Below are 25,710 nucleotides of genomic sequence, written 5' to 3' on the forward strand. Positions count from 1 at the left end.
TTAAAGGCCCTGTCTCCAAATACAGTCACATGAGATATTGGAGGTTAGAGCTTCAACATAAGAATTTGATTACGTAATTACCTCCAAATACAGTCACATGGGATATTGGAGGTTAGCGCTTCAACATAAAAATTTGATTACTTAATTACCTCCAAATACAGTCACATGGGATATTGGAGGTTAGAGCTTCAACATAATTTGAGAGGGAGACACAATTTAGTCCAAACAGTGTCCTTCAAAACACCATGTCCATCTGGAACCTCAGAATGTGGCCACACTTGGAAATAAGGGCTTTGCAGATGTAATTGATTAGATGGCACAGTTGGTTAGGTCCTACTGGATTCAGGTGGGCCCTAATTCTAATGGCTGGTGTCCTTATAAGAAGGCCATGAGAAGACATACAGACACAGGGAAGGAGGCCATGTGAAGACAGAGGGAGGGACTGGAGTGATGCGGCCACAAGCCCAGGAACACCTGCAGCCACCAAAAGCCAGAAGAGCCCAGGAAGGGCCCCTCCCAGAGCCTTTGGAGGGGTGAGGCTCTGCCAACACCTTGGTTTCTCATACGGTTGCCCTCCAGAACTGTGAGAGAATAAACTTCGTTGTCTTAATGCACCCAGTTTGTGGCGCTTTGTCACGGCGGCCACAGGAAACTAAACGGAAACCGATCTTTGTTCAGGGCTAGCTCCTTAAGTATCTCTTGCGTATTTGATTATTTAATTCTCATGAGATTCACGAGGAAGACACTGCATTTTCCTTCCTTCCCAGATGAGGAGTGAAGAAGTGTTTTCTCCAGAAATGGGTAGGATGGGGTTCAATTTGTCAAACCCCTGGGGCCCACAGACAGGAAAGGAACAACTTTGTCCCCAGAGGAATCAAGACTCAAATCCCTGGCTGGGCATGAGGAAACCGAGTTATAATCTTCCTCTGAGTGCTAACATGCTGTGTGACCTTGGCTGGTTACATAACCCCTCTGTGCTGGCCCATGTATCTTGCCCAGGTTTTACACAGCCAGCAAACAGGGAAGATGAGATTTAAAATAAAGGCTTTCTAATGTTAGGGCCGATGTGCTCACCCCAAGCATGCTGCTCGGTGTGTTGACGGCTGTTGTGAAACCTCAGTTCTTTTTATTTTAAAAGAATGTAAACAAGAGACCACAGCAAAGGGGATGCAGCACAGAGCAATCTATTGCAAAGGAGAAAGAATGTTCTGAAAGTTAGGTGCAGAATAGACAGGATGCCCCGGGAGATGATTCAGAGCAGATGAGACAGCCTTGACTGTTACCGAGGAAACTCCCTTTCTGGGGAGTCTTATGTGATTATTCATAAGGGGGTGGGAAGAAGCGTTATTAGTAAGCATGTTGCGGGGCGGGGGGGGGGGTCCTCTGAGTGCACATGCGCAGTAGCTGTACACCCTTGTTCATACATCACATGTCTCATTAGCATCTTAAGTCTCCAACCAAGGGTGTGTTTTTTACTATTATAATGAGCAGAGGGTCAGTCTGAGGACAGATAAAATCAAAGTGCATGTGCCATCTGCAGGAGACGTTCCCTACTGCAGGTAACTGCTTGAAAGAGCCAGACTACAGTGTGAATGCTGTGCTTGGAAGAGTGGAGGGCTGGGGCTTATTGTGTTGATGGTTTGGTCGCCGCATCCCAAGGACATGGTCACTTCCTTGACTACCTATCCTGCCTCAAGTGTGGGCTTGGAGCATAACGGTGAAGCCCAGGCTCTGGAGCCAGACATCCTGGGTTCAAATCCCAGCTGGGCCACTTATTGTCCCCTGCCGGAGGTGAGACCAGGCGGCCCAGAGGCTATGGGGTGGGTATCAGCAGCATTCTCCTCCTCACCCGCTATGGTAGCTTATTGGATTCTCACCCATCCTCTCTAAAGCAGTTCTCAAACCTTGCTGTGCATCAGAATGTCGCCAAGATTGAGGAAATTGAGTTACAGGTTAGATCACTTGCTCACTATTACACAACCAGGCTGACAGCCTGAATAAAACCCTATCAATGATTGCTGCAAAGTGTAAGCCAAGCAGTAGATAAATGTAAACCCAGAACATCTGAGACGGGTCTCAGTTAATTTAGAAAGTTTATTTTGCCAAGGTTGAGGATGCGCACCTGGAACATAGCCTCAGGAGGTCCTGACGACACGCGCCCAAGGGGGTCCAGGCACAGCGTGGTTTTATACATTTTAGGGAGACATGAGACATCAATCAGTATATTTAAGAAGTACATTGGTTTGGTCAAGAAAGGTGGGACAACTTGAAGCAAAGACAGGAAGACTCAAAGCGGGGAGGGGGCTTCCAAATCACAGGTAGGCGAGAGATAAACAGTTGCATTCTTTTGAGTTTCTGATTATCCTTTCCAAAGGAGGCAATCAGATCTGCATTTATCTCAATGAGCGGAGAGATAACTTTGAATAGATGGGAGGCAGGTTTGCCCTGAGCAGTTTCCAGCTTGAGTGTTCCTTTTTGCTTAGTGATTTTGGGGACCCAATATATTTTCCTTTCACAACAGGAAAGTGCCTGGCCAGCCCCAGTGGGTGCTGGTAAATACATCAGTTTCAATAAAGGATTGTCAATGATGCCAAAATGACATCCTTAGGAAGTTATGCATTTGGTTTTTCCCTGTGTGGGCCTAGTTGCTGGGCCTGTGAGAGCTTCAGCGAAGAAAGTGAAGACAGCCTTTTAACGTAACGTCAGGAGAGGGTGACAGGTGTGACGAGGGGTGATACCTGCTGGAGTCTGTCTCCTAGGAGGAGGTATATTAAATGTACTGCATAAGAAGGTGTCGAGGGACACAGTGGAGATGGGCGTGAAATTCTCCACATCTATGTGGGTGTTTTTTTTGTTTGTTTTTTGTTTTTTGGTTTTTTTCAGACAGAGTTTAGCTCTAGTTGCCCAGGCTGGAGTGCAATGGTGCGATCTCGGCTCACTGCAACCTCCGCCTCCCAGGTTCCAGAGATTCTTCTGCCTCAGCCTCCCGAGTCGCTGGGATTACAGGCATGTGCCACCACGCCCAGCTAATTTTGTATTTTTAGTAGAGACAGGGTTTCACCATGTTGGTCAGGCTGGTCTCGAACTCCTGACCTCAGGTGATCCACCTGCCTTGGCCTCCCAAAGTGCTGGGATTACAGGTGTGAACCACCGCTCCCGGCCTGGCCCAGGGCCTGTGTCAGCTTGTCTCCCAGAATTAGTCTGGAGGGTTTCCTTAGATTTACTTTGCCATTTCATCACAAGCCTTTAGGTTCCAGGTTGCTTGGCATATTTTACATTTCCTCAATTTGGAAATCGTTGCCTTTGGTTACTGGAAACTGCTTTTCCTGATATTCCATAGGAGCAGGCTAAAATCCTCCATTGCCGATTGGAGAGCTGGCGGCCCCCTCCTGGCTGGGCGTCCTTGGGCCAGAGCCTGGACTGCTCTGAGCTCTGGTTTCCTTCTCTGTGCAATGGGGACTGGGAGCCCATTTACCGTGGTGGCTGGGGGTGCCAAGGAGAGCAGGTCCAAGGCCCAGACCTGGCACATGGTAGGTGCTCAGTGAATGCCTCCCCGCCTGCCCCACAGGGAGCATGATCTCAGGAGATGTTGAGCCCAGTGGGGATGAGCCCAGATCTGGGTCCAGGGTCCTGGGTGTGAATCTCAACCACCAAAATGAATGACTGAAGCAGGTGTCACAATCAATCGAGGTTTATTGAGCCAGCTTGAGGGTGCACCTGGAAAAACGCAAGTCACAGACTTGGCTGTTTTTTCCAAAGAGGTTCTCAGGAGGCTTAATATTTATACATTTTCCTTTAAATGGGGGAGCAGGGGGTGGTTGGGGGGCAGAGCAGCAATGAGAGGAACAGTTACACACTTGAAAGGCTTTAGTTAGTGCCTAGTAAATCTACAGTTTACGTAAGATCAGGTGAACGTTTGAAGAAAAAGAGAACAGAGGAAGCAGGTGTCTCATCTTGTCTTTGTTCTGTACCTGGGAAGATAAGCCAGCCATCAACATGATCAGCATGGAGTCTTTTGAAAGGGCTGGTTTCTGTTTAGTCCTTAGGGAGGAAAGCCTTATGGTGGTTGGCTAGCGAGGGAGGGGGTACAATGAGTTGTGTTCAACCTCCCATCCCGTCCTTTACAGCACCGGGAATTCAGCTTCCAAGGTTTCTCTGGGGTCCCATTGGCCAAGAAGCCCCAATTGTTTAGTCAGTTGGCAGCTTAGAATTTTACTTTTCTTCCTCAGTCTGCTAACCAGGCACCTTGGGAGAGTTTGTGCATTCATTCATTCATTCAAGTATTGTTGAGCACAGCTTTGTGCAGCATGTGTGTGCTTGGGTTTGCAGCAGCAGCAGCAGCAGTGAGGCCAGCGTAAGGGCAGTGGGGAAGCTGGGTAGCAAGGCAGGGAGAAAGTGGCAGAAGAGGAGGGGATGAGTCCAGAGCGCCTCATCTTGGAGGGCTTTGCAGACCGTCCCAAGATAGTTGCATTTACTTCTGAGTGAGACAGGAAATCACCAGCGTGTTTTGAGCAGGGAAGTGACTTGCTTTATGTTGTACAAGGACCACTGTGGTTTCCATGAGGAAGACAGACTGTAGGGGCAGAGGCAGAAGCCGGGAGCCCTGGTAGGAGACTGCTGTGGCCCATGAAAGAGATGGTGCTGACTGACGGGGCAGGGAGAAAGCCTGGAGCTTTGTGTCTGTTTGGACAATTGATATCCCGCCTCCTCTCTGTTAAAGTGGAGCTAATAGGCCTCCATATGGGTATCAAGAGGTTTAAATAATCTGACGTGGGTAAAGCATATAGAAGAGTGTTGGGCACACACCGATACTCAAAATGTATTCTCGGCTGGGTGCAGTGGCTCACACCTGTAATTCCAGCACTTTGGGAGTCTGAGGCAGGCAGATCACTTGAGGTCAAGAGTTCAAGACCAGCCTGGCCAACAGGGTGAAACCTCATCTCTACTAAAAATACAAAAATTAGGCAGGTGTGGGGGTGGGTGCCTGTAATCCCAGCTACTCGGGAGGCTGAGGCATGAGAATCGCTTGAACCCAGGAGGTGGGGGTTGCAGTGAGGCGAGATCACACCACTGTACTCTAGCCTGGTGACAGAGCGAAACTCCATCTCAAAAAAAAAAAAAAAAAGAAATATTTTCATTCATCATCATTCACCATATAGAAAGGTGTCTGTGCACAGAACAAGCTCTCAAGGTACCCTGCCTTGCTGGCTGGCTGGCTGTGCCCAGGCCCAGGCACACACAGGCATCATTTTACCCCTTCTTTGGGCATGACACTGATCATGATATTGCAGGCACAGTGGCTGTGAGATACATTTGATGGTCACCTATATTAATTTGTTCTCACACTTGTAATAAAGATATACCCAAGACTGAGTAATTTATAAAGGAAACAGGTTTAACAGACTCACAGTTCCACGTGGCTGGGGAGGTCTCACAGTTATGGCGGAAGGCAAATGAGGAGCAAAGTCACATCTTACATGGCAGCAGGCAAGAGAGAGCATGTACAGGGGAACTCCTCTGTATAAAACCATCAGATCTCATGAGGCTTATCCAGTGTCACAAGAACAGCATGGGAAAGACCCACCCCAGTGATTCAATTACCTCCCACTGGGTCAGTCCCATGGCATGGGGATTATGGGAGCTACAATTCAAGATGAGATTTAGGTGGGGACACAGCCAAACCATATCATAACCTAATGGTTCTCAGGGCTGCAGAGAAAAGTGCATTTTTTTGAATCCCCACTGTCTCTCGGCCTCTAGACAGTCCATTTTTAGTTCAACTGGGATGGATGCTGTGCAATTGCGTGAGCTCTGTGGCTCGGCACCTCACGAACAGGTTGCTGCACCAAACCCAGCATCATCCCAATAATAATGGGGTTCTGGGCGGAGTTTGCTGTCATCCCATTCCAGGGGCCACACAACCCACCTGTTCATTTGGATGTCATGTCTGACTATTCCCTCACTGCTATTTCTCTTGAAAGGCTCCTGGGAGAAGGTGGTAAAATCACAGCCCCGTCATGCAAGGACTTCTCAGCTTCACGCTGTCCCAGGAAGTTAGGGCTGAGAAAAAGGAGAGAAAACATTGGACTCCGTCCTTGAAGAACACAGTCATAATAACAGGTGCTTGTGTAGTGTCTGAGAGTAGTTCCCAAAACACCTTCACTTCTTCTGATGCCAGCTGCAAGTCTGGGGGTCCTGAAGATCCCCCTCAGGCTCTTTAACTCACCAGAGGGACTCCCAGCGCTCCCTGACAGCTGCTGTGCTCAGGGCCAGGCTGATGATAATGGCAGGCTACAGACTAAAGTCAGCCAAGGGAGAGGCATAGGGCTCCAGGAGGGCTCCCTGCACAGAACTTCTGAGTGTCCTCTCCTGGTGGAGTTGGGGGCAGCACTAACTCCTCCTGGCCACAATATGTGACAAGGCACACAGTGTCACCAAGCAGGCAAGCTTGCCCAGGCTTCAATGTCCAGAGTTTTTATTGGAGCTCAGCCACATTGGCATGGCTGACCTGCCCCGCCCCCCCCCCGCCCACACACACAGCTGCCCTGCAGCCCTTCAGAGGTCAAGCTGAGACCACATGCCCTAAGGCCTCCCTGCCATAAATCACAGTGTTACTGTAGACTGTCAAGGCCTCCAGGTCAGCAAAGACACTCCAATCAGACCAAACATTCCAGGGGCTGAGAGGTGACCTACCAGGCGCCGAGGACAGAGGCCAGACCCCTCTTAGGTCAAGATTATATGCTGCACAGCACTGGAAGTCTAAAATGTCTGTTCAACGTCACTCACCTGGGGCCTAGGAGTCAGGCCCAAGACTCACAACATTCAGTGGGAAGTAGTGATTCGGGGAACACAAGAAGGGAGAAGGAATGTGCCCTCCTTGATGGGAGGGCTGAGGCTTATTCATTTCTCTACCCCTGGGGTCGTGCCCAGGGGATAACCCACTCTAGACAATCAGTCAATATTGATGAATACACAAATCAATCAATCAGTTAATGTATCAATGAATTGGCTGGGCATGTTGGCTAACATCTGTAATCCTAGCACTTTGGGAGGCCGAGGTGGGCACATACACCTGAGGTCAGGAGCTCAAGACCAGCCCAGCCAACGTCGCAAAACCCCATCTCTACTAAAAATACAAAAATTAGCCAGGCGTCATGGGGTGTGCCTGTAATCCCAGCTACTCGGGAGGCTGAGGCAGGAGAATTGTTGAACCAAGGAGGCAGAGGTTGCAGTGAGACGAGATCGCACCATTGCACTCCAGCCTGGGCGACAGAGCGAGACTTCATCTCAAAAAAAAAAAAAAAAAAAAAAAAATCAAAAAAAAAAAAAAAAAAAAAAAAAAAAAGAAAGAAAATATATCTATATCAATGAGTCAGCTAAACGATTATCATTCTGAAGATGGCATATTAGGTATTAGTTTTCTATAGCCACTGTAACTAACAACCACAAACTCATTGGCTTAAAGCAACACAAAGTTATGTTACAGTTCTGGAGGTCAGAAGTCTGATATGGATCTCACTGGGCTAAAATGAAGGTGTCAGCAGGACTGACTCTTGGAGGCTCCAGGGGAGAAATGGTTTTCTTGACTTTTCCAGTTTCTAGAGGCCACCCGCATTCTTTGGTTCAGGGCCCTTTTTTCTATCTTCAGGGCCAGCTATGGCACCACTCCTGCCTCTGCTTCCACCATTACATCTTCTCTGACTGTAACCCTCCTGCCTCCCTCGTTCACTTATAAGAACCCTGTGATGACATTGGAGCCAACTGTGTCATCCAGGATCATCTTTCCATCTCAGGGTCCTTAACTTAATCCCACCTGCGAAGTCTCTTTAAAGTTCCATGCTCAAAGGTTCCAGGGATTGGGATGTAGACATCTTTAGGGAGACATTCTGTGTACCACAGAGAAAAACAGTACATTTCCAAAGGGTGAAAGAAACTTGTTTCTTTTTTTTTTTAATTAACTAATTTATTTTTTTAATTTTATTATTATACTTTAGGTTTTAGGGTACATGTGCACAATGTGCAGGTTTGTTGCATATGTATCCATGTGCCATGTTGGTTTGCTGTACCCATTAACTCGTCATTTAGCATTAGGTATATCTCCTAATGCTGTCCCTCCCCCCTCCCCCCACCCCACAACAGTCCCCAGAGTGTGATGTTCCCCTTCCTGTGTCCATGAGTGCTCATTGTTCTACTCCCACCTATGAGTGAGAACATGCGGTGTTTGGTTTTTTGTCCTTGTGATAGTTTACTGAGAATGATGTTTTCCAGTTTCATCCATGTCCCTACAAAGGACATAAACTCATCATTTTTTATGGCTGCATAGTATTCCATGGTGTATATGTGCCACATTTTCTTAATCCAGTCTATCGTTGTTGCACATTTGGGTTGGTTCCAACTCTTTGCTATTGTGAATAGCGCCGCAGTAAACATACGTGTCCATGTGTCTTTACAGCAGCATGATTTATAGTCCTTTGGGTATATACCCAGTAATGGGATGGCTGGGTCAAATGGTATTTCTAGTTCTAGATCCCTGAGGAATCGCCACACTGACTTCCACAATGGTTGAACTAGTTCACAGTCCCACCAACAGTGTAAAAGTGTTCCCATTTCTCCACATCCTCTCCAGCACCTGTTGTTTCCTGACTTTTTAATGATGGCCATTCTAACTGGTGTGAGATGGTATCTCATTGTGGTTTTGATTTGCATTTCTCTGATGGCCAGTGATGATGAGCATTTTTTCATGTGTTTTTTGGCTGAATAAATGTCTTCTTTTGAGAAGTGTCTGTTCATGTCCTTTGCCCACTTTTTGATGGAGTTGTTTGTTTTTTTCTTGTAAATTTGTTTGAGTTCATTGTAGATTCTGGATATTAGCCCTTTGTCAGATGAGTAGATTGCAAAAATTTTCTCCCATTCTGTAGGTTGCCTGTTGACTCTGATGGTAGTTTGTTTTGCTGTGCAGAAGCTCCTTAGTTTAATTAGATCCCATTTGTCAATTTTGGCTTTTGTTGCCATTGATTTTGGTGTTTTAGACATGAAGTCCTTGCCCACGCCTATGTCCTGAATGGTATTGCCTAGGTTTTCTTCTAGGGTTTTTATGGTTTTAGGTCTAACATGTAAGTCTTTAATCCATCTTGAATTAATTTTTGTATAAGGTGTAAGGAAGGGATCCAGTTTCAGCTTTCCCAGCACCATTTATTAAATAGGGAATCCTTTCCCCATTGCTTGTTTTTGTCAGGTTTGTCAAAGATCAGATAGTTGTAGATATGCAGCATTATTTCTGAGGGCTCTGTTCTGTTCCATTTATCTAGGTATCTGTTGTGGTACCAGTACCATGCTGTTTTGGTTACTGTAGCCTTGTAGTATGGTTTGAAGTCAGGTTTGAAGCCTCCAGCTTTGTTCTTTTGGCTTAGGATTGACTTGGGGATGCGGGCTCTTTTTTGGTTCCATATGAACTTTAAAGTAGTTTTTTCCAATCCTGTGAAGAAAGTCATTGGTAGCTCGATGGGGATGGCATTGAATCTATAAATTACCTTGGGCAGTATGGCCATTTTCACAATATTGATTCTTCCAACCCATGAGCATGGAATTTTCTTCCATTTGTTTGTATCCTCTTTTATTTCATTGAGCAGTGGTTTGTAGTTCTCCTTGAAGAGGTCCTTCACATCCCTTGTAAGTTGGATTCCTAGGTATTTTATTCTCTTTGAAGCAATTGTGAATGGCAGTTCACTCATGATTTGGCTCTCTGTTTGTCTGTGATTGGTGTACAAGAATGCTTGTGATTTTTGTACATTGATTTTGTATCCTGAGACTTTGCTGAAGTTGCTTATCAGCTTAAGGAGATTTTGGGCTGAGACAATGGGGTTTTCTAGATATACAATCATGTCATCTGCAAACAGGGACAGTTTGACTTCCTCTTTTCCTAATTGAATACCCTTTATTTCCTTCTCCTGCCTGATTGCCGTGGCCAGAACTTCCAACACTATGTTGAATAGGAGTGGTGAGAGAGGGCATCCCTGTCTTGTGCCAGTTTTCAAAGGGAATGCTTCCAGTTTTTGCCCATTCAGTATGATATTGGCTGTGGGTTTGTCATAGATAGCTCTTATTATTTTGAGATATGTCCCATCAATACCTAATTTATTGAGAGTTTTTAGGATGAAGGGTTGTTGAATTTTGTCAAAGGCCTTTTCTGCATCTATTGAGATAATCATGTGGTTTTTGTCTTTGGTTCTGTTTATATGCTGGATTACATTTATTGATTTGCGTATGTTGAACCAGCCTTGCATCCCAGGGGTGAAGCCCACTCGATCATGGTGTATAAGCTTTTTGATGTGCTGCTGGATTCAGTTTGCCAGTATTTTATTGAGGATTTTTGCATCAATGTTCATCAAGGATATTGGTCTGAAATTCTCTTTTTTGGTTATGTCTCTGCCAGGCTTTGGTATCAGGACAATGCTGGCCTCATAAAATGTGTTAGGGAGGATTCCCTCTTTTTCTATCGATTGGAATAGTTTCAGAAGGAATGGTACCAGTTCCTCCTTGTACCTCTGGTAGAATTCGACTGTGAATCCATCAGGTCCTGGACTCTTTTTGGTTGGTAAGCTATTGATTATTGCCACAATTTCAGAGCCTGTTATTGGTCTATTCAGAGATTCAACTTCTTCCTGGTTTAGTCTTGGGAGGGTGTATTTGTCAAGGAATTTATCCATTTCTTCTAGATTTTCTAGTTTATTTGCGTAGAGGTGTTTGTAGTATTTTCTGATGGTAGATTGTATTTCTGTGGGATCGGTGGTGATATCCCCTTTTTCATTTTTTATTGCATCTATTGGATTCTTCTCTCTTCTTTATTAGTCTTGCTAGTGGTCTATCAATTTTGTTGATCTTTTCAAAAAACCAGCTCCTGGATTCATTAATTTTTTGAAGGGTTTTTTTGTGTCCCTATTTCCCTCAGTTCTGCTCTGATTTTAGTTATTTCTAGCCTTCTGCTAGCTTTTGAATGTGTTTGCTCTTGCTTTTCTAGTTCTTTTAATCATGATGTTAGGGTGTCAATTTTGGATCTTTCCTGCTTTCTCTTGTGGGCTTTTAGTGCTATAAATTTCCCTCTACACACTGCTTTGAATGTGTCCCAGAGATTCTGGTATGTTGTGTCTTTGTTCTCGTTGGTTTCAAAGAACATCTTTATTTCTGCCTTCATTTCATTATGTACCCAGTAGTTATTCAGGAGCAGGTTGTTCAGTTTCCATGTAGTTGAGCAGTTTTGAGTGAGTTTCTTAATCCTGAGTTCTAGTTTGATTGCACTGTGGTCTGAGAGACAGTTTGTTATACTTTCTGTTCTTTTACATTTGCTGAGGAGAGCTTTACTTCCAACTATGTGGTCAATTTTGGAATAGGTGTGGTGTGGTGCTGAAAAAAATGTATATTCTGTTGATTTGGGGTGGAGAGTTCTGTAGATGTCTATTAGGTCCACTTTGTGCAGAGCTGAGTTCAATTCCTGGATATCCTTGTTAACTTTCTGTCTCGTTGATCTGTCTAATGTTGACAGTGGGGTGTTAAAATCTCCCATAATTATTGTGTGGGAGTTTAAGTCCCTTTGTAGGTCACTCAGGACTTGCTTTATGAATCTGGGTGCTCCTGTGTTGGGTGCATATATATTTAGGATAGTTAGCTCTTCTTGTTGAATTGATCCCTTTACCGTTATGTAATGGCCTTCTTTGTGTCTTTTGATCTTTGTTGGTTTAAAGTCTATTTTATCAGAGACTAGGATTGCAATCCCTGCCTTTTTTTATTTTCCATTTGCTTGATAGATCTTCCTCTATCCCTTTATTTTGAGTCTATGTGTGTCTCTGCACGTGAGATGGGTTTCCTGAATACAGCACACTGATGGGTCTTGACTCCTTATCCAGTTTGCCAGTCTGTGTCTTTTAATTGGAGCATTTAGCCCATTTACATTTAAGGTTAATATTGTTTTGTGTGAAGTTGATCCTGTCTTTATGATGTTAGTTGGTTATTTTGCTCATTAGTTGATGCAGTTTCTTCCTAGCCTTGATGGTCTTTACAATTTGGCATGTTTTTGCAGGGGCTGGTACCAGTTGTTCCTTTCCATGTTTAGTGCTTCCTTCAGGAGCTCTTTTAGGGCAGGCCTGGTGGTGACAGAATCACTCAGCATTTGCTTGTCTGTAAAGTATTTTATTTCTCCTTCACTTATGAAGCTTAGTTTGGCTGGATATGAAATTCTGGGTTGAAAATTCTTTTCTTTAAGAATGTTGAATATCGGCCCTCACTCTCTTCTGGCTTGTAGAGTTTCTGCCGAGAGATCAGCTGTTAGTCTGATGGGCTTCCCTTTGTGGGTAACCCGACCTTTCTCTCTGGCCGCCCTTAACATTTTTTCCTTCATTTCAACTTTGGTGAATCTGACAAATTATGTGTCTTGGAGTTGCTCTTCTCGAGGAGTATCTTTGTGGCGTTCTGTGTATTTCCTGAATCTGAATGTTGGCCTGCCTTGCTAGATTGGGGAAGTTCTCCTGGGTAATATCTTGCAGAGTGTTTTCCAATTTGGTTCCATTCTCCCCGTCATTTTCAGGTACACCAATCAGACGTAGGTTTGGTCTTTTCACATCGTCCCAAATTTCTTGGAGGCTTTGGTCGTTTCTTTTTATTCTTTTTTCTCTAAACTTCCCTTCTCACTTCATTTCATTCCAGTTGATCGCTTTCTTCCAGTTGATCGGATCAGCTACCGAGGCTGCTGCAATCTTCGCGTAGTTCTCGAAACTTGGCTTTCAGCTCCATCAGCTCCTTTAAGCCCTTCTCTTCATTGGTTATTCTAGTTATCCATTCGTCTAATTTTTTTTCAAAGTTTTTAACTTCTTTGCTATTGTTTTGAATTTCCTCCCGTAGCTCGGAGTAGTTTGATCGTCTGAAGCCCTCTTCTCTCAACTCGTCAAAGTCATTCTCCGTCCAGCTTTGTTCCGTTGCTGGTGAGGAACTGTGTTCCTTTGGAGGAGGAGAGGTGCTCTGCTTTTTAGAGTTTCGTTTTTCTGCTCTGTTTTTTCCCCATCTTTGTGGTTTTATCTACTTTTGGTGTTTGATAATGGTGATGTACATATGGGTTTTTGGTGTGGATGTCCTTTCTGTTTGTTAGTTTTCCTTCTACCAGACAGGACCCTCAGCTGCAGGTCTGTTGGAGTTTGCTAGAGGTCCACTCCAGACCCTGTTTGGCTGGGTGTCAGCAGCGGTGCCTGCAGAACAACGGATTTTCGTGAGACCACAGATTCAGCTGTCTGATAGTTGCTCTGGAAGTTTTGTCTCAGAGGAGTACCTGGCCGTGTGAGGTGTCAGTCTGTCCCTACTGGAGGGTGCCTCCCAGTTAGACTGCTTGGGGGTCAGGGACCCACTTTAGGAGGCATTCTGTCCGTTCTCAGATCTCCAGCTGTGTGCTAGGAGAACCACTACTCTCTTCAAAGCGTCAGACAGGGACATTTAAGTCTGCAGAGGTTCCTGCTGAATTTTTGTTTGTCTGTGCCCTGCCCCCAGAGGTGGAGCCTACAGAGGCAGGCTGGCCTCCTTGAGCTGTGGTGGGCTCCACCCAGTTCGAGCTTCCTGGCTGCTTTGTTTACCTAAGCAAGCCTGGGCAATGGCGAGCGCCCCTCCCCCAGCTTCGCTGCCACCTTGCAGTTTGATCTCAGACTGCTGTGCTAGCAATCAGCGAGACTCCGTGGGCCTAAGACCCTCCGAGCCAGGTGCAGGACACAATATCCTGGTGTGCCGTTTTCGAAGCCCATTGGAAAAGCGCAGTATTAGGGTGGGACTGACCCGATTTTCCAGGTGCCGTCTGTTACCCCTTTCTTTGACTAGGAAAGGGAACTCCCTGACCCCTTGCACTTCCCGAGTGAGGCAATTCCTCGCCCTGCTTCGGCTTGTGCTCAGTGCGCTGCACCGACTGTCCTGCACCCACTGTTTGGCACTCCCTAGTGAGATGAACCCGGTACCTCAAATGGAAATGCAGAAATCACCCATCTTCTGTGTCGCTCAGGCTGGGAGCTATAGACCGGAGCTTTTCCTATTCGGCCATCTTGGCTCCACCCCCCAGAAACTTGCTTCTTGAAGACCATGAAAACCCCGATTTTCTGGGCAGTAACGTATTGGAAGCAGATCTTGAGAGGAAATGATAGAAGCCTGGGCACCACAGACCTCCCTGTCGCTGGGAAGCAGGCGTCCATGGGCGCTGCAGAGTGCAAGGCAGTTTCCATGGTCCTTTATTAGGCTTAAAGGGTTATACACCATGACCAAGAATGCAGAGACTGAGAAAAATAGGCTGGGTGATTCATATCTCCCTTTACAGTAACAGGCTAAGGGAATGTGGCTTTTTATTTTATATTATTATTATTATTATTGTTATTATTATTATTATTTTGATAGGGAGTCTCACTCTGTCGCCCAGGCTGGAGTGCAGTGGCGCGATCTTGGCTCATTCACTGCAAGCTCTGCCTCCTGGGTTCACGCCGTTCTCCTGTCTCAGCCTCCCGAGTAGCTGGGACTACAGGCGCCCGCCACCACGCCCGGCTAATTTTTTGTATTTTTAGTAGAGACGGGGTTTCACTGTGGTCTCGATCTCCTGACCTCATGATCCGCCCGCCTCGGCCTCCCACAGTGCTGGGATTACAGGTGTGAGCCACCGTGACTGGCTGTGGCTTTTTATTTTAATTTAGTAAAACTACTGGGGTAAATGTGTTTTGTTTTCTTTGCAGAAGTACAACTCACAGTGCCCTTGTATCACATGCTACCCCTCTTTCCTTTTGGTAATCTTCACAACCATCTTACCTCCTTGCAAAGAGGTACAGAGGGGAGAAGAGTCATTCAAGAAGCAGACCAGGTTATGGGCCCATTTCAGCTGTATACCTGCTGTGTGGCCTAGTCCATATCACTTAACCTCTCTGATCCAGGAATTCTTGTCTACCTTCCTTTTAAGTTCTTAACCATATGAAAGAGCCACTTAACACCCCAGAATGCCTCCTGTTGCTCTCAAGAAGAAGTCCAACATCCTTAATCTGGCCCATCATGACCACTTAGGCCCATCCAGCCTGTCCACAAGATGCCCCCAACCTGACCCACAAGGTCCTTCTGGCCTGACCTATGATGCTTCCACCCAAGCTGGCCCACAGAATCCACCTGTCCAGCCTGGCCCATGAGGTCCACACAACCTGGCCCACTCATCACCCTTCCTGAAGTTCTGTCCCTTGCTCCCTGACTTCCAGCTGACCTCAGATATCTCTCAGTTCCCCCATGAGTGCCCTTGTACCTCCCACCCCAGTGCCTGAAACTGTCTTCCTCCCTTCCCTGGACTTTGCCTGGCCAGCTCATTCTTGCTCTTTGAGTCTCAGCTGAAATGTCACTTCTTTAGGGGAGCCCTTCTCTAACTTCTCCCCAGACCTGTCTATCTTAGTACTTTCATTCTCCCAGTCATCACATATGTCACAGCCTGTGGGGAGCATGTGTGCAGTGTCCCCTGTTGGGCTGTAAACTCCCTCGGGTCTGGGTCCACACCTGCCTCGGTCACCTCACTGTCCCTGGTACAGGGCCTTGCCTGCAGTAGGTGCTCAGGAGACATTTGCAAAATGAACGTATGCATGCTGTGAGGATGAAACACATATTTATCTCAGAGCTTTCACGTTTAGGACCCCCTCCATTTACTGCTGTCCAGGTAACTATGATCACAGTCATGCTGTGTAACAAGACACCTGGAAACCCAGGGGCTGGAAACAGCAGTGATTTGCTGTCATGGTCTGCAGGTTGGCCAGCAGTTGGCTGATCTAGGCCGGGCTTGATTAACTTGACTCAGCCTTGCTTCATGTCTCTCCCATCTTCCCTCTAAGACCTGTGGACTAGCCTGGGCATGTTCTTCTCATAGCAATAGCTGAGGTCTAGCCTCCAAAGCAGCACACCTCACTTCCACCTCATTCTGTCGGCCAAAGCAAGTTACATGCCTGAACTCAGTGTAGCAGAGGCAGGGAAGTGCTCTCCATTCACCCTGAGAAGTCCCTGCAAAGTTATGTGGTAAGGGGCATGGGTGCTGGGAGAGAGACTGGGAGGCGGTGCACTGAGCTGCCCGGGTGTTTTGTGGGATCCCCCATAGTCCCTGCAAGTTTGTAGTGCAGGTATCCTCCCCTCCTTTTTAAGGGAGTTGGCCCATGGTCATGCTTCTGGTGGATGGCCCAGCACTGCAGGTGCCGGAGCTCCTGCCCCTTGTTCAACCCACTTTCCATTTTTAAGAGACCCAAGCTCACCTCTGCTCTCCAGGACCCACTTGTAGGGGGAACTTGAGCACACTTTAGTCTGAAGTCATTAAAGTTGCATCTTCAGAACAATCAGGCTGGGGTCCCCGGGGAACATTCTTGGTTCCTGTGATGAGGAACAAAAGTCTCCCAGGGGCCAGACCATGTCCAGGGCATTCCGCAAAGATCCATTCCATGGACTGTGAACCTTCGTCAGTGCATCTTTAGCCCTGGCCACATCCTTGCCTTGCTTGAACCCTACCATGGTCCAGTCTGCCAGGTCTCCACTCGGCAGTGTGTATTTGGGTCCTTCGTATGGTGTTGGCCCCCTCACTAGTCCTGTGCCTCCCCAACACTCTATACTTCAGTCCTACTGGGCCACCTGCCCATTTCTGGCCTTGTACCTCTCCTCCCTTCCCTCCCTCCCATCTCTCCCCTCCTCCTGCTTGCCTTGCAAACAACTGAAACAAAAACTGCCTCTGCTCAGAGGGAATTATTCTCACCTCTTTTCCCCCAAATGCTTTGTTCCTAGAATGACAGTAGCAGTGGATAGCACTTCTTGAGAACCACACACTAACTTCTCCAACTTTTATCTAATGATACTAGCTAGCATTTATTTTTTTATTTTTATTTTTTTCTATTTTTATATATATTTTTTGAGACAGAGTCTCGCTGTCGCTCAGGCTGGAGTGCAGTGGTGCGATCTCGGCTCACTGCAGGCTCCGCCCTCCGGGGTTCACGCCATTCTCCTGCCTCAGCCTCCCGAGTAGCTGGGACTACAGGCGCCCGCCACCTCGCCCAGCTAATTTTTTTGTATTTTTAGTAGAGACGGGGTTTCACTGTGTTAGCCAGGATGATGTCGATCTCCTGACCTCGTGATCTGCCCGCCTCGGCCTCCCAAAGTGCTGGGATTACAGGCGTGAGCCACCGCGCCTGGCCAATACTAGCTAGCATTTATTAAGTACTTGCTGTGAGCCAGCCAGTCCCCATAAATCCTTTCTAATCCTCATAATCAGCCCTCAAAGCAGGTATTATCAGCCCCCTTTGACAGATAAGAAGACTGAGCCTTGAGTAGGTTAAGGAAGCTTTGAAAAGCTCTAGACTGTGGGTACCTTCCCTGCCCCAAGTCCCTGCTCTGTGAGAAACCTGGGGAGGGCAGCTGGTGGTTTGAATAAGGCTGCAGAGGAGACACCTGAGTGAAGGAGCGAGTACAAAGTGAGCAGTTTGTATCTGCCTGGGCTGTGTGTGCTTCTGTTTGAGGGGAAGCGGATATCCCCCTAAGCTTGGGGGGTGAGGCTCAGGGCCAGCCTTTGTCCCCCACCAGAGTTCCACTCTGTCCTGACCCCTTTACACGTACTGGAAAGCAATAATGCAAATTAGTTCTGGTTCTATTTCAGGCACAGAATAAATCAGTATCTCCCAAGTGACACGTGCCAGCATTAGTGAGAAGCGATGTGTTTTATGGCCTGTCAGACCATGTGACAAAGAATGCAGACTTGAGTCTTTCCAAGGAGCAGACAGGATCCAGCACATTTCTTATTAGAAGGACCCTAAGCTAATGGACCCTGTTGTTTTTATAAAGCTAACCCTTCTCTAATTTACAAATCCCGCATATTTTTGTGATTTGACCATTGTGAACAATAAAGAAAAAGGTTTGTCCGAACCACTGCTGTAGAATAAGAGAGTCCAAGAATGACAGTCAACTTAAAAATCTGTCTCTTGGCAGAAGATTGGGATTCTCAGAGGCTGGAAAATAATGTCCATCATCCCCATTCATTGAAACTGTTTTTATTGTGAAATATAACACATATGAATAAATAAAGCATAATCTTACAAATTAACAAATGATTATTGTAAAACATTTACGAAATCATATAGAGCAAGAAAGAGAATGCAGCTTGGACCCCAGAACACTCCCAGTGCCTCCTCCCCATCCTAACACCCTGCCCGCTCCCAGGAACCATCATCCAGCTGATACAGAAATCAGATCCTTAGTTTGATTTACAGTTGTAAATCTCAGAGCACATCCTGGACATTGTTGGGCAGCTTTGGCAGTTTTTGAACTTTATATAAATGGAATTGTGCAGCATGTGCTTTGTCCCACTGGCCTTTGACTCAACTTGACATTTGAGAGATCCATCCATGTGGTTGTATGTGGCAGTAGCTCATTCTTCCTCATTGCTGTGGAGTGTTGTGTTGTATAAATACACTGCCATACATTTACCTATCCTACTAGTGATGGGCTTTGGGGTCTTCTTGTGTTAGCCTATTACACATTGGCTGATGTGAACTTTCTTGTAGAAACTGTGTGTACATATTACTCTTGGATATACCAAAGAGTGGAATTACTGGATTAAAGAGTATGTGTAGCTTCAATTTATATCCCATATAGTTATTGATTAAGATTTGGAATTCATAGGTCAATTTGAGGAGAATTAATGTCTTTACAATATCAAGTCTTCCAATCCAGAAACATGGTATATTGCTACAGTTATTTAGGTCATATTTAATTTAGTTTTTCTTAATATTGCTTTGTGGTTCCTACCATTAGGTACAATATGTAATGTAGCTGTTGTTTTTTTCTTTAATCAAGTTAAGGAAGTTTCTTTCCATTCCTAATTTGCTAAGTGTGTTTCTCATGCATAGCAATTAAATTTTGTAAAATGCCTTTATCTTCCTCTACTGAGATAATCGGTGTAATATTTTTCTCCTTTATTCTGTTAATTTGGCAAATTTCATTTATTTGGTAATGTTATTAACTACATACAAATTTATAACTTTTTCATTTTTCCAGTGAATTAAACCTTTTAGCAGCATTAGGAAATGACCCCTTTGTGTCTAGTCATGTTTTGTTTTTTTCTTTCTTAAAGACTATTTTATCTGCTATTCATGTAGCAAAAAGTGACCTTGTGTTTACTAGATGCTGGCTCTTCATTTATTCATTCATTCACTTATTCATTCTTTAAAAAATATTTACCTGAGTAGCATCAAGGTCATGGGCACTGGAACCCAACGGTCAGAGCTGTGTGTAAACTTGTGCAACTTTTTAACTTCTCTTTTACATGTAAAGAGGAAGCCTCAGTTTCCTCATCTGTAAATTTCTTCCATCAGTTTTGGAAATTTCATTATCTCTTCAAATACTGCTTCTACCCAGACTTTCCCTCCAATCCTTCAGAGACTCCAATTTAACATGTTGCACCTTCCCATTGTATGTTCTGTCATTATCTTTTCCTCCATATTTTCCATCCTTTAGTCTCTCCTTGCTTTGTTCTGCTAGTTTCTTCTGATTTATTTTCCAGTGTGCTAATTCTCTCTTCAGCTGCACCTAAACTGCTATTAAACCTGTACATTGAGTTCTTGATATTGTACAATATTTTTCAATTCTAGAACTGCTAGTTGGCTCTTTTTAAACTAAGTAGTGTTACTTTTATAATTTCCAGCTCCTTACTTAAAGGTTTAAGAGTGGTTTTTAACTTCATGAGCATAGTAAGCATTGATATTTTAAAGACCATGTCTTGTAATTACATGCTGACTTGTAATTACTCTCTGAAGTACTTGTGGGTTTGTTTCTGATGCCCGTTGTTTGTGTAGGTCTTTGAGCAGGTTACCTTATCTCCTCATGTGTCTGTTTGTATTTTGTGTACTATATTTCAAATTGCACATTTATTTGTAGAAATATTTTCAGGTATATAGTGATACTGTCCTTCTCCAAAGAGGATTTTCCTTTGCTTTTGTCAGATATCAGCACCTCTAGTGATCCAGGGTCACCTTAATTCAAAGTCAGGGCTTAAAATATCCTGGGCAATCTACATAACTTGACTCCAGGTTACAGTTTTTATAACGAGTCTGGACTGGTTCCCTTCCATTTTACTAATATTTCTCCAGTGTGGCTTTTTGGATACCAACCCTAAGTGTGGAATGGTTTACCAGGCCCCCACCCATAATGAACAATGAACTTGAACTTCGGTCCCCTGACAGCTTCAGGCTATCAAAAGACCTGCTCAGCTGTTCAGCCATCCCCTCTGAATCAACCAACACTCCCTAGGTAAAAGCAGCCCAAAGGCTGGGCATGTCCCTCCAGATGTGTCTTCTTAGACCTTGGCCCATGTACTCATCACAATCTTGTTAGCTCTTTGCAACTTTTATGAAGATTTAATAATTATTTTGTCCACTTATCTTTTTCATTCACCCCTAGTGAAAAGATTGGTCCAAGTTATCTGGTTAGCCATATCAGAAATATAATCTCTAAATCTTTTAAAAGAATGTGGGTTCCATATGCCCTTGTCATGATCACTTTATTCTGACCAAAGTCAGGGTTGGCCGTAAGCTTAAGAGTGTGGCATTCATTAGGTTGAATTAACATTAATTTGAATGAAATTTAACTTATATTCATTGAGCACAGCAAGTATGACCTAGGTACATTCACCATACTAAGTGTATGTGTGAGACTATGTTTATTTTCTTTTCAAAAAACCAATTATCCATGTAGCACACTGGCTAAGGGTATGAGTCCAAGAGTCCAATGGCCAGGACCTACCATCTATAAACTGTGTTCCAGTTACTCATCTTCTCTGTGCCTCAGTTTCCTCATTTGTAAAATGATGATAATTATAATAGAATGCCTTGATTGAACTGTTGTATGGATTGAGTGATATTATGCAAAAACAGTGTTCTTGACTCAAATTAGTAATTCTTAACAATTATATTTGTTATCACCTGTCATTTTCTGGGGACTCTGCTAGGCCCTGCAAATGCAAAGGTGGTAAGAGGAAACTCTGTGGTCTTGTCCATGAGAAGGACAATCATACAACCAGTGCCTGCAAAGGGTGGTGAGTGCTGGAAGGGCAGCAGCAAAGGAGGGGCACCTCTTCAGGGGTCCTTAAGATACCAGGTTCAGTGGTTCACTAGGACAGCTCATGGACTCAGCCTGTAGTTGTACCCATGGCTAAGACTTATTGCAGTGAAAGGATTCAAAGCAAAATCAGCAAAGGGAAAAGCTACAAGGGGTAAAATCCAGAGGAAACCAGGCACAAGTTTCCAGAATCTTCTCCCCATGGAGTCACACAGGATGCACTTAATTCACATGAGCTGTGGCACCATGTGTAAAATGTTGTCTACCAGGGAAGCTATCTTGAGCTTAGAGTCCAGGGATTCTGTTGCGATCAGTCATACGGGCACATCTCCTTCCTGTCATGTACCAAGATTCCAGACTCCAGGAAGGAAAGCAGATGTTCAGCTAAGCCACATTGCACCTAATGAGACCCTGTGGTCAGGGTGCCTTGCCAGAAAAGGAGACCTCGAATTGATTTTTGGAACATGTGAGGAGAGTTTCTGGGCAGAGGGGAACGTGGGTGCTCTAGTTGTGTTGGGGCATGGTGTATTCAGGGACTGCCAGCACGTGCTTGGTTGGGGAGGATATGAGATGTGGGTGCAGACCCTAGCGCGACAAAGCTGCTATCTCAGGGAGCTGTGGTCTAGGGGGATGACAGATAAACTGTGGCTTAGATACCCTGGTAGGCTAACCAAACAGCTGGTGGGAGCTTGGGGTCAGAAATGCCCATGTTAGTGGCCCAGGGGAGGCTCCAGAGAAGGGATTATTTTGGAGGGATTTTCAGGGTGAGGAGTCCATTCTAGGTGTGAAGTGATTGGAGATGGGGCAAAAGGAGTGGCTTTAAAAAGCTTCTGGGCTGGGCGCGGTGGCCCACACCTGTAATCCCAGCACTTTGGGAGGTCAAGGCAGGCAGATCATTTGAGCTCAGGAGTTCGAGAGCAGCCTGAGCAACATAGTAAAACCTCGTCTCCACAAAAAAATACAAAAAATTAGCCAGGCATAGTGGCATACACTCCTATAGTCCCAGCTATTTGGGAGGCTGAGGTGAGAGGGTCACCTGAGCCCAGGAAGTCGAGGGCGTGATCACACCCCTGAACTCCAGCCTGGGCGACAGAGGGAGATCCTGTCTCAAAACAGAAAGCATCTGCATAATGAAACATGCAATGAGATGCCATTTATGGGTGAATGAACACACACACCAAAAGCCGCCTTTATGAACATGATATGCAGGGAAAGTAGAGACCTGTAAACTGGAGAGACGGTCACTGCATTCATGGGGATGGCTGTCTGAGGCTGAGAGGGAGGGGAAAGATTGCAGGGAGCCATAAAGAATTCCAACTTAACCTGTAAAGTTCCACTTTTTTTGTTTTTGTTTTTATATTTTTTGAGATAGAGTCTCTCTCTGTCACCCAAGTTGGAGCGCAGTGACACAATCTCAGCTCACTGCAACCTGGGCCAGCTTCAAGTGATTCTTGTTCCTCAGCCTCCCAAGTAGCTGGGATTACAGACATGCGCCACCATGCCCGGCTAATTTTTCTATTTTTTAGTGGAGACAGGGTTTCACCGTGTTGGCCAGGCTGGTCTCCAACTCCCAACCTCAGGTGATCTACGCACCTCAGCCTCCCAAAGTGCTGGGATTGATTACGAGCATGAGCCACCATGCCCGGCTATCTGTAAGGTTCCCTGTTTTTGTTTTTTTGTTTGTTTGTTTGTTTTTTTGACCAAGTCTCGCTCTGTCGCCCAGGCTGGAGTGCAGTGGCACAATCTTGGCTCACTGCAAGCTCGACCTCCCGGTTTCACGCCATTCTCCTGCCTCAGCCTCCCACTTCCATGTTTTAAATGAAAAAAAAAAAAAAAGATGTGAGTGGTGGATTTACAGGTGTTTAATATTATTATTATGGTGTGCGTTTGTTTTTCATAGATTTTAGAAAGATATTGGGGTGGGGGAGGTGGGATGAAGGCAACAGAATGATGAGACAAGAGGCAGGACAGCCGGGGCCATCTCTGAGCTGCCCGGAAGCCCTGCTGGGTGATCCTGAGTGTGAGGGGAACAGAGGTCTTGCACGTTATTTGAGCCAGGAGGACTCATGATAAGACGTGAAGTTTATGGAAATAACTCACTGAAGCATGGAGGGTGGAAGGGAAGACAAAGAGACCAGTGGGGATTGTAAAAATAATCTAGACAGTGACCCAGGGGAGGCCCTAATGATGGTTTTGAGGAGATGCCAGAGATGGAGCGCTCACTGGGGGAGGAGAGCAGGTGCGAAGCTTGGCAAGGAGAGCAGGTGTGAAGCTTGGCGAGGAGAGCAGGTGTGAAGCTTGGCAAGGAGAGCAGGTGTGAAGCTTGGCGAGGAGAGCAGGTGTGAAGCTTGGTGAGGAGAGCAGGTGTGAAGCTTGGCTGAGTGGGGCTGAGAGGGCTCTAAGGTGACGGGCGCATCCCAGGGCTGTGCGTGTGTGTGTGTGTGTGTAGGAGTGTGTCTATGTGTGCAAGTATGTATGAGTCTATGTGTGATTCATGTATGTGTGCACTTGTCTATGCATGGATGTATGTAGGAGTGTGTGCATGGGTCAAATGTGAACGAAAGTGTGCATGTGTTTGTGTGTGCATGTGTGTATATGTGCCTGTGTCTGCATGCATATGTGTATGAGTACATGTGCATGTGTCTGTGTGTACAAGTGTGTGTGCATGTGGGGGAGTTACTTGTATGTGTGTCTGTGCATGCTTGCATACGTGTGCTTGAGAGTTCCTGTCTGTGGATCTCCTTGTGTCTTGCGGGAGGCTTGTGGAGGAGAGGCAGAGAGCAGCTCAGGCCCCACACGGGGTCCTGCCATGACCTGTAACCCCATCTGTGGTTCTCGGCTTCAGGAGCTGTACTGCAGCACCGTGGACACTTTCCAGAAGTTCGTGGATGCCCTGTTCCTTCAGACGCTCCCTGGCATGACTGGCCTCCCCCCGGAAGAGTGTGACTACTTGAGGCAGGAAGTCCAGGAGAACGCTGCCTGGCAGCTGGGGAAGTCAGATCGCTTCCGGAGGCAGCAGTGGAAACTCTTCCAGGAGCTCCTAGAGCAAGACCAGCAGGTGCAGGCATTTGGGAACCCAGGGGCTGGGGTCTGCATTTTAGAAACACATGAAGAAGCGTGAGAGATCTCACATCCTGAACACCCACTAGTGCCTACTGTAGGTGCTCTACGGAGATGACTGTTGCATCCCTTTCACAATGGCCCACCACAGGGGCGGGATGAGAGAGCAGAGCCCTCATCTCCCTCAACAGGAAGTCGGAGATCATACCTTAAGTTGATCGATCAAGAAGAACAGCAAAGCTTGTTCTTTAGAATGAGAGAAATAAGTAGCCAACCAAATGGCAGGAAGGAAAGAGGTTAACAGGGAGTGGGCTCAGTGGGGGTGGGGGAAGTGGCACACACAAGACTCCTGTTTTTCCATGAGAGTCTGATTATTAAGACCATGGATTTATGCTGAGACAGAATCGTGACCCCTCAAAGATATCTATGCTGTGTTCCCTTACAGGGCAAAAGGCAGGTGCAGTGGAGTGAAGGATTTTGAGGTAGGGATGCTTGTGGGTTATCCTGGTGATCCCAGCGTAATTGCAAGGGTTCTTACAGGAGATAGGCAGAAGGGTGGGAGTCAGAGAAGGAGGGTTGATGTTCTAAGCAGAGGTCGGAATGGTGTGGCTGTGAGCCTAGGAACTCTGGCTGGTTCTAGAAGCTGGAAAGGTCAAGGAACACATTCTCCCCTATAGCCTCCAGAAAAGAGTGCAGCCTTGCTGACACCTTGATTTTAACCCATTAAGACCCATTTCAGCCTTCTGGCCTCAAAACTGTAAGATGGTAGATTTGTGTTGTTTTCAGCCACAGCTTGTAGCAATGTAGAACAGCAGCAATAGGAAACTAATACAATACACATTGATTTTTTTTTTTTTTTTTTTTTGGAGATGGAATCTTGCTCTGTTGCCCAGGCTGGAGTGCAATGGTGTGATCTTGGCTCACTGCAATCTCCGCCTCCCAGGTTCAAGCAATTCTCCTGCCTCAGCCTCCCGAGTAGCTGGGATTACAGGCACATGCCACCACGCCTGGCTAATTTTTGTATTTTTAGTAGAGAAGGGGTTTCACCATGGTGGCCAGGCTGATCTCAAACTCCTGAATTCAAGTGATCTGCCCGCCTCAGCCTCCCAAAGTGCTGGGATTACAGGCATGAGCCATTGTGCCCAGCCCACATTGATTTTATCTTTAAAAAATTAAAAACTGTTAAAGAAGGCATTTCCAAATTCAGCATCCACCAAGACCACCCGCCAGTCCTTTCTCCCCTGCCTTCAGCCCTCTAGAGGCTGTGAAACTAACATCCTCAATATCCATATCCCTTGCAACTAGCCGTGGCTGAGTGACACTGCTCTGGCGTTTGAAACAAGGCAAAGGGCTTCTGTTTCCTGTTACCAAAGCCGGTTTTGCTTGGAGCAGCCCCCTTCTTCAGTGTCCCATTCTTCCTTCCTAGAATGCACAGGAGGCCTGGAGGTGCATCAGCCTTTGTCTGCCCTAGAGGCAGCCTGCGTGAGCCTGGTGGGCTCCAGATTGTGGAGCAGTCTTAGCCCCGAGCCCCTG

The 25,710-nt window shown here is 46.0% G+C and overlaps 1 protein-coding gene across 1 annotated transcript in view; it reads left to right on the forward strand.

The window, feature by feature from the left end:
* Nucleotides 1–25,710, forward strand: part of EVC (EvC ciliary complex subunit 1) — an 89,743-nt gene that overhangs the window by 38,349 nt on the left and 25,684 nt on the right. Inside the window, exon 11 of the mRNA XM_032135564.2 lies at nt 23,963–24,175. Within this exon, the coding sequence (XP_031991455.2) occupies nt 23,963–24,175 (213 nt within the window). The remainder of the gene's footprint in view (nt 1–23,962; nt 24,176–25,710) is intronic.

This window comes from Hylobates moloch, unplaced genomic scaffold (genome assembly GCF_009828535.3).
Source record: "Hylobates moloch isolate HMO894 unplaced genomic scaffold, HMol_V3 SCAFFOLD_17, whole genome shotgun sequence".
NCBI classification, from domain to species: domain Eukaryota; kingdom Metazoa; phylum Chordata; class Mammalia; order Primates; family Hylobatidae; genus Hylobates; species Hylobates moloch.